The 9,803-nt window shown below is 34.4% G+C and overlaps 1 protein-coding gene across 1 annotated transcript; it reads left to right on the top strand.

Annotated features, from left to right (window-relative positions):
* The first annotated feature begins 1,075 nt into the window (after positions 1–1,075).
* Positions 1,076–8,849, top strand: LOC143564950 (AT-rich interactive domain-containing protein 3-like). Its single transcript, XM_077052085.1, has 12 exons — positions 1,076–1,329; positions 1,406–1,445; positions 2,532–2,584; positions 3,792–3,837; positions 6,216–6,308; positions 6,375–6,497; positions 6,595–6,640; positions 6,721–6,796; positions 6,952–7,018; positions 7,151–7,201; positions 8,209–8,301; positions 8,390–8,849. Exons 1-12 carry the CDS (start codon positions 1,097–1,099, stop codon positions 8,492–8,494), a joined length of 1,026 nt encoding a protein of 341 aa, XP_076908200.1. The 5' UTR covers positions 1,076–1,096; the 3' UTR covers positions 8,495–8,849.
* The last annotated feature ends 954 nt before the right edge of the window (positions 8,850–9,803 follow it).

Here is a 9,803-nt window from a genome sequence, read left to right as displayed (position 1 = left end):
ACGGTGGAGCTGTGAGGTGGGTGAGAGGCGGAGACAAATATGAACTTGGAGAATTCTGGGAAAGCGATTTGTCAAGAATATGATGATGGCATCTAACCTGTGCCCGCACTACTATTTTTAAAAGAGAAACAGACAAACATACCGAAAACAAAAAATAGGGTCACTCATGTAAATCTTCTAGCAGAATTTTGTAGACCATTTATAGAACAATCGTAAAATTGACGATGAGGAGAGCGACTATTATTACCATTAAATAACAGTACAAAATATCGTGTTAACGATTGGTCTTTTTTTTAATAGAAAAATGTTATAATATCTTCTATTTATTTCGAGTTTCCTTTAATTTCTTTTCTTATTTCCGGTATCATTTTCTCCTTATGTACTTGTACCTTTTATCTTATTAAAACATTATTGTGTTGTTTAATTATTTAAATTATTATGTTTATTGAATAATAAAATACTGAGATAATAAAATAATGATTGAGTAATAATTACAGTTAGTTAAAACCAGTACACTTAATTTAAAATAAGCTTTAAGCAATTCATTTTTACCTATATGGAGCCTAGGTGACGTTTTAACTAAACAACCATTACACATAGTCTTAAGGTGATCTAGGTAAAACTTAAGCAACAATTGATTGAGGTAATTTAAAAAAAATAAAAATTATACACTCAAAATCTCGGACCACCCAAATAACTAAATAAGGAATAAGAACATTCACGACCAGTCTTTCATCTTCATTTCTCATGTTTAATTAAATAATAATTTTTTATATATTTTATTATTATAGTTTATTTAGTTCCTCTACTAAAAATCAATTTTAATAAATATTAAAAAATAAATTAGTGCTTTTTACCAAATTTACTAAAAAATCTCTACCTCATAAAATTTAAAAAAAGCTGATATAATAATAAAATAAAAAAGGAAAAATAATATAAAATTGTAGAAGCATAGATAGAAAGAAAAGAAACGGTACAGACGTATGTGTGTATATATATAGAGTATCACCAACGTGTAAAAGAACCAGCAGCGGCAGCAATTTGTATTTTTCATTGGTGACGCCATACCACCACCACCGAATTGATAATAATAACAATGGCGCTCCAACACATGGATGATGAGGTGGCAAAGGAAGGCGGAGGAGAGTCTAAAACCCTAGACTACCGGAAATCATTCTTATTGGATCCGAATTCAACCGTAGAAGAAGACGAGTCGGGTACCCGGGAGGAACAGGCCGCCTTTATCAAGGAGCTTGACACTTTTCATAAGCAGAGGTTTTTGGACTTTAAGCCTCCTAAGTTCTATGGGGAACCATTGAATTGCCTCAAGTCAGTTCCTTTTATTATTTAATTATTATTATTTTGATGATTTTTATTTGATTTTGACCTAATTTTTGTTTGCCAGGTTATGGAGATCAGTCATCAGGAATGGTGGCTATGAACAGGTTTATTATTATTATTATTATTTATAGAGGAAGCCGGTTTATCATATTCGTATCTAGGGCTGGCAGTTTGGGTACCTATTTATACATGATAAGACATATTTAGCAGAAAAAGTACATTATACAGTTTTGTACTATTATTAAGAATGATTAAAATTAAGAGGCTAGGGTTCATTAATCATTATTTGTCCTTTTTGATACGTAAAACATATAACTGTCACGATCAAACCACCAAAGCCAAGTTTTAAACGAGTCATTTTCATGTTTGATGGTGTTAATCGTGTCGTTTTAAACATGTTCAGACACGAATTGCGAGCTAGCTATATGTGTTATGTTGCAAGACATGGGTATAATAGTTTATGGTTTAAGGAAGTATATTGGTTTACTTAAGCGTGTATGTTGAAATGCGAGGCTTAAGAGTATGACTGTGTATAAATTTGGTAAGCTGGTTTAGTTAAACAAAGTTGAAGAATGTATGATGGTCGCTTTCGTTCATCAGGGCCTGCTCAACCCTCTTTGAGGTCTGAAATGAAACGATCATTCGGGCCGGCTCAACCCTTTTAGTTGTCGTTCATGACCTATATTCCCATGCTTACTCTGTATATGTTTCTTATTGTTTATGCATAATGAGTTAACCTAATAACCTTAGATGTTTCATTTTTTGAATCTTACCTTATCTTTCTTTTTTCGGATGCTTTTTGTAATTAAAGGAGTCGTTAAAATCGAATGGTTTGACATTAATTTATATGGTTTGAAGGAAAACCTCATCTGTATGACGTATGATGGTGGCTATCTTTCATGACCTATATTTCCATGCTTACTCTGCTATATGTTTTTTCTTGCTTAATCATATAATGAGTTGACCTAATAAAATTAGATACTTCGTTTTTGAATCGTACCATATCTTTCTTATTTTGGATGGTTTTTTATGTAATTAAAGGAGACGTTAAAGTAGAATATTTTGGCATTAATTTATATGATTCGAAGGAAAATTTTTGTTTTTTGTTTAGAGTAAGGAAATATTTCTTAATACGAAGATATCATGTTTCAACCATCTTTATGTAATTATATGTTTTCTTGCACTTGTAGCTGACCGCAGGCAGGGTGTGGCGATACATTGGAGAATCATTTAATCCCCCAAAGTAAGCATCAAATGCTCATGTTTGGCTTCTTTTTTTTTAATTGATTATTCACCTTATTTGATTTAAGAGTCTCATTAAGAAAACCTTGTTTTACATGCCTCAAGTCATTGTTTAGCTGTTAGAATTTCGCGAAGCAAGTACATGCCAAACTTGCGTGTTACTTTAGTTGCTCGCTCTTATATGCTAATGCACAATAGTTTTCATTGATTATGGTTCTCGGGCATCTAACTATAATAGACCTATACATATATCTGTCGTTACTCGTGTATTTTTGTCTTCTATGTTACCTACTACGTACTCTACAGTCTACATTGATGTTACTGCAACCAGCTTTTCATTTGGTTACAATCTTATAATTCTTATTGATGTCTTTTATTTTCGAGCGGCTACCAGCATTTAAACCAACCTCTCTTGTAGCATCTCATTTTAGCTAAGTTGATTATATTAAAACTGTTAGAACTTTTTTTTTCCGTATAGGTCATGATTCTGTTAACTAGCATTATCATCAACATGTAATGGTACAAATTGTTTATATTGACATCAAGATATTGATTTGTTGTAACGAAAGCCAACAGTAAACAGGCTTGTGCATATCTAAAAAAAGTCGGAGAATTGTAATTGTTTCTGGATAATATTTCACAAGACGAGTCATTTAGTGGTATTGATAGGTAGTGTTGTAGACCTCGTTAGGAGCTAGTCGGCCGGTGGGGGTAGGGACTAGCATTAATTGGATTGGAATTTTTATATGTAATTTCAATCTTATATACACATACACATTTTTTTCATATGTAAGTTTTAGTTATATACACACATGTTTTTTATGTAATTTACCAAGGTTGGTCGGAAAGTGTTCGGAATTTGGTCAGCGATCTAGCCCAAGCAGGCTCGTTTTGGTCTGACTAGATCTGACTAAGGGGCGGGCGATTTGGCCGATTACTTATTTTTAGCCGATCATAGGCAGAACCCAAAGATGTTAGTTAATTAAGATTATGGTCATAAAACATTTGTATTGCAACAGTTTTGCATTTCACTCTCTTTGCTTTAGTTTAACTCACTCAATAAAGGAAAATCATTGCATTAAAGAATAATGGGTGAATATTTCCTTTTTTTGCTCTCATCATGTTTACTTGTGATGTCTGATTATTTCCGTAAGTTTTTACTTGTATACTAATCTTAGAGTTTGACATTTATGATTTATTTTGGACAGGACCTGTACTACTGTATCATGGACGTTCCGATGTTTTTATGAGAAGGTTGTTACTTAACTAGAGCTTTTTATTTATTTGTTTATATTTACCCTATAGTGTTGAAAGTCAACTGTTATTCTTTGACTTTGCATATCAAGTTACTGCTAAAGTTATCTTTTAGGTTCATAATCTAGTGATAGCCGTTACACATATTTACATTTAATGTCCAATTTTATGGTGCCTCTGAACCTATAGGAAACATGCTATTGCTTTTTTGTTTTGTTTTGATTGAGTTATTGTAGTTTTATTAGAGGGGGTAATCCTAACCCAAACCCTTTCAGATGGTTCAGTTTGGACTGTTTTTAGAACTATATGGGTTGGTTTGGGTAAGGCATTTAAACTAAGACCATTCGCATCCCCAACCTGATGGTGGGTTGGGTTGCAAGATGGCATTAAGAAAAATAAGAAAAAATTATAGTTGAGGTTCACGAACTGTTCTCCAAAACAACCTGGGTTGCAACCCATTTTATGCCAAGTGTCAGCCATTTACTAGTCCATATTTCTTTTTTCCTTTTTCCTTCTTTTTGTTAACAGTTAATTTAATATGCATTTTGATTTTTGTTTAAAAACTTCAATTATTAACTTAAAAAAAAAATCTAAGAACACAGCCGCGTTTTTTTTTTCTGAACACTTGAATATAATTTTTAATAAAAACGAGGTTCTTTCAGAAATATGTACTTTTTTACTTATTAGTTTCCGATATAATGTTATTGGTTCCTAAACTTATTATTTAAAGTTTTATTTTTCTATATATATTAAATAATCATAAACGATATTTATTTAACAAAAAAGCTTGTTTGGTTTGGGTTGTGAATGAGAGTGAAAATTTGGATTGGGTTGGATTGTGTACCTTGATGAGAGAGAAATTATTTTTTGTTGAAAGATCGGGTCGGGTTGGTATGCGAATGTGGATAGTCTAAAAGGGTCAAAGTAGGTCATTTAAAAATTCTCAATATTGTCCATGGGTCCAAGCGGGCCGAAAAGTTAAAGAAGGGGGTTAGTAGGGTTATTCTGTTACTAATAGTTAATAAACCACGGGTCAGTCTATCACTCATCGACACTCATCTCTCATTCACTCATCCCCAATCCAATCTCCGTTGTCTCCATGGACGAACGTCTTGCCAGCGTCGCTGCGGTGATGATCGCCCGTCAACTCCTTCGTTAGTTCAGGTATCGATCGATCCTGCAAGTCTCGTCATCATAAACTAATCCTTTGATTCCGAAATTTGTGTTAGGGCTTGATGTGTTTATAGGTCTTAAATTGAATGTGATTTATTACTTGATCTGCATTTGATAGGGACAATTTGAGCGCATCTCGTATTGAAATTGTAAATGATTGCATATATTCAATTTAGGTTTCCTACTATAATTGCAAATTTACAATTCACAATTGAAAATTGAAATTTTTTTCTGTGAATTTTGATTCAGTCTCGTATCAATGTTACAAATTTACACTGTCGGTATGCGCAGCCCGACATCCGATGTGTTAATCCGGCATCTGTCGCATAACCGGTACGGTACGCGCATAACGTGGCATTGGACGTGTAACCGATTCTGGAATGCACGTAACTGGAATTTAACACACGTAACAGATGCTGCACACGTATCCGGTGCCGGAATGTGTGTAATTGGCCCCGGAATATGCGTAGCCGATGTTGTGCGAAACCGGTGCTCGGTACTGTGCTGATGCAGTTACGTGTCAGGAGCCATGTTAAACGCGCACCGGGCGCTGGTTACGGTTTCCGCCTCTAGTAGTTAGGCATTTAATCTGAATCCATGAAGTAAAGTTCTCACAAAGATTAAAGATGTTATGCATTGATTTTGTTATGGAAGCTGCTGATACATAAAGAAATTGTGATTAAACCCAAAAGCTTCTCAGATAGCACTGATACGCTCATTTAGCAGCAAAATTCCATTTTTCTAGTAAATCATCTTTTTAAGAATGACTGCAAAAAGAATATTAGAAAAAGACCCAACCCGTTCTGACCCGAAACCCGTTTTGACCTGCTCTGACCTCGACCCATTTCGACCCAAACCCGTTCTGACCTGGACCCGTTCCAACCTCAACCCGTTTCGACCGTAACTCGTTATGACCAGTGACCCTAACCCGCCCAACCCAACCCATTTGCCAGTCCTAGTTTTTATTATTGTTTTGCGGGCCTAAGAAAGATTATTCCATATACAGTATGATTCACTTTTTAGATTGTTTTCTATTATATTTTAGTTGACAGTGAGATGTCTACATCTTAGGTATGAACTCTTGGATATCATACACTTTATGAAATGATGATCAAATCCATCATGCTTGATCACCCCAATATTGTGTTGCATCTGTACTTTCACATGCAAATGAGAGTATCGTTAGCTGACATAAAATTTTGCAGACGTTGCTTGAATATGAGAAATATAAGATGAGCATTGGGGATCTTCCATTCAATGTTTCTTCTTCTGCAGAACCTGCTTCCAATGCAAAACAGGTACCTCATATTTTACTCATTTCTTCATTAATTGTGACTAATCATGAACATTCTTGCTGTTTGTAGGCCAATGTTATTCAAACCCCTGGAACAGGACGTGTCAGGCGAGATGCAGCAGCTCGAGCTATGCAGGGTTGGCACTCTCAACGCTTTCTTAGTAATGGGGAGGTTGGAGATCCAATCATTAAGGTATACTTTTTGTATTTTTATTTCTAATCCATAAAATTTTAGAAATTTATCTAGCTTTTGTAATTTTTTAACCAGCATAATCAACTTTGTTTTGTAGGATAAGACATCAAATATGATTGCGAGTCGAGAAAAGCAAAGCATTGGTACAGTTTTCATCGAGTTTAAACATAAAACATTTTTCAATGCTTATACTTTTCTTTGACTTTTTCTTTCGACTTTATAGGTTTGCTGAAGCGTAAAAAGCCATCTCTGGCTGAACGTGGTGCCAAATTTGGTCCCGTGAAAGCATCAAAACCACAGTGAGATGTCTTGCTTTCTTAGTTTACGAATTGTGCTGTTTTCAAGTCTTAATCTTTCTTTGAAATATTAACTGTTCACTGTTAAGTAGAGATTATAAGATTCCTTAAAAATCTTTTCCATTGACTCACACAAGTTGCTATAATGTAATTTGCAGATTGGACTCAGCAATTGTGGATGTTGGCCTCCCTGCTGATTGGGTGAAGATCAATGTGCATAGAACTGTAAGTTTGTTTGTTTGTTAATTTTTAATTATTTCTTTAATTGATTGAATTACTTTAGTTATTTACTTTAATTCAAGCTAAACCTTCTTAGTCTTTTGATTTATTACCTGTTTTTGTCATTTTATTGTACAGAAGGATTGCTTTGAGGTGTATGCTTTGGTTCCTGGTCTTTTGCGTGAAGAGGTAATATACTTACATATATATACATACATATACACACACATGCATCATTTCAGAACTTTCAAATAATGCAAGAGCTGTAAGAACTCTTAACAACCAATCATTCTTTTTACTTATTTTATATATATAATGTTTATTTCAAGCAATGTTTTAAAAATTGATTCGTACTGGCCGGTTGAACCAGTTATACCAGATTCTGAAGAGGCAGCCGGTATTTTGGGCGGTTTGCTAGAGCATATTTTTTAAAAATACCGGTTTAAACCGGCTAACCAGTTTTAAGCCCAATAGATTTTTATACTTTTTGCGGGCCATATTTTTTAAAAATGACTTTTAATCTGGTAGATAAAACTGAAACGAGTAAACCAGTAAACGATCATAAACCCATTGCACACTTGCATTTTATAAAAACTTTGTTTGAAATCAAGTGCTTTGTTATTTTTTTTATGGATTACATTTGGGATTACTTTTTATTATTGAATCATGTGCTTTTGGGTTATTTTATGAGTTGAAGGTGCATTTATATGAAATTACATAGTAAACTATTCAACCAATCAACCCGGTTGAATCTCCTGGTAAACCCGGTTCAAGTGGTTGTACAATTTTTAGTCCAATCCGGTACGAGTAAAAAACCGTTCATTAAAACATTGATTTTAAGTGTATTTTTGTCATTTATTATACATAATCTTATAATTACATGAATGTAAACTGGTTGTGGCACATATCTAAACTTGTGATTAAATATATATTTTTTATATATATGTAATAAAAAATCATATATAAAAATGACAAATTACCCTAAAATAATACTAAATATATAAGTTAAATAAATAAAATGATTGGTTGTTAGGAGTTCTTGAAGTTCTGAAGAAATCGAAACCCTATGCGCACACGCAGATATATACAGGGAATAAATCACGAGAAACCCACATTTAAACAAGATTTTTTTTTCGTTTTTTTTTCCTCATTTTTTTTACGTCTTATTATTCTCTGCTAAAAAAAACTATATGCAGGTGCGGGTACAGTCTGATCCAGCGGGTCGGTTGATTATATCCGGCGAACCCGAGCAGCTCGACAATCCATGGGGCGTTTCTCCTTTTAAAAAGGTACGTCTACAAAATCTGATAACCTGAATTGATAATATAATAATATGCAACTTGCATAATTATTGATTTGAAACTTTTTGTGATCAAGGTTGTGAGCTTACCGTCTAGAATCGACCCTTCACAAACCTCAGCGGTTGTGACCCTGCAAGGCCAGTTGTTTGTGAGGGTGCCATTTGAGCAGCCAAGTTTGTAAAACCATAGGTTAAGTGGTTAGCAGAAGGTGCAGAAGATGTGCAGGAGGTTGTAGTTGTAGCTGTAGCTGTAGCTGTGCAATTGATGGTCTGCGTACCGGGTTTAGGGAGGTTTAAAATGTTAAAGTTTGTGTAGCTATGTATGTTTCATAGCTGTGTTGTGTCTCTGGCGGCTTTGCATGTGATCTAGACACTTGTGAAGCCTTTGGGTCACAAATATTTTAGGACAAAAATACATGGATCTCAATTGGATAAACTTGGTTTTTCGAACAATCTTATGTAGAACATCATAAAGGCAACCATTGTTTTTCATAAGCAGCGGTTACTGAAAATGAAAACGGTCCAGTCTTACTGGTTGCTGGTTGGTTTAAATACACACCACCGAACTTGTTGCGTATCTTGTTCTGGCAATGCCGCTCCCTGAACATATAGTTCGGCATGGTACATGGGTAAAAAAGGAATTATTTGCAACGGTTCTACCATTTTATTGAGATTGATTGTGTTTCTTAAGTTTGTTTGAGTCAATTTTTAGGGCATGTTTCGGTTGAGTTTGGAAACAACTTATTAGCTTTTTCAAAAAGCTATAATTTGTGGCTTTTAGAAAAGAATTTTTTAACCGCTAAAATAAAAAAGGATTTTTGAAAAACCAGTAAATCATTAAGTTTTCAAACTCTATCTCAAATACGCCCTTAGTTGGATTATAAGCATAGCATAGCCTGACGTAAACCCCAAATCTTGACTAAAGTGGCCACTTGGAACGCTCGTCTTTGGTTTTAGAAACCCTGAAAACTTGTATAGTTCCAACAGATACGACAAGCATAAAAAGGAGCCTTTACATTGTTGGGAAATCACTTGCCACTTTGTTTGGGCAAAACTGCATGACACAATCCGCCACCGCTTATCGACAAGAAACTGAGGAAACCACCACATTCCTCTTCACCACACTGAAAATGTAAGTTTTCTATTTCACTTTCTTTTATGCAAATTCTTTAATCACTAGTTTTCTTACCACCGCGTTGCGGCGCACAGATTTATTTGTTTTTTTGATACATGTTGAATATCCTTTTTCACTTTATTGGTTAATAAGAACACTTTGTGACAATATAAGCTAATTGACATGCCTATACAAAAAATAAAAGTGTAGCCTAGTTGCAAAATATGCATGTGATGATAGCTATCGCCGGTTCCTTATGATTAGTCATATACAAAAGATTAGACCTAGCCAAACGTTAGCGAAGCTAGACTCTCATAGCGAGGCGCTTCGAGTTAGGGAAGCATTGTAATAGGACCCAAACCTTACTAAGAAGGCCT

This window comes from Bidens hawaiensis, unplaced genomic scaffold, assembly GCF_021521415.1.
Source record: "Bidens hawaiensis isolate Kalapana, Puna unplaced genomic scaffold, B.hawaiensis_p1.1 tig00022179_1, whole genome shotgun sequence".
NCBI lineage: Eukaryota > Viridiplantae > Streptophyta > Magnoliopsida > Asterales > Asteraceae > Bidens > Bidens hawaiensis.
This window is presented reverse-complemented; position numbering and strand designations above follow the sequence as displayed.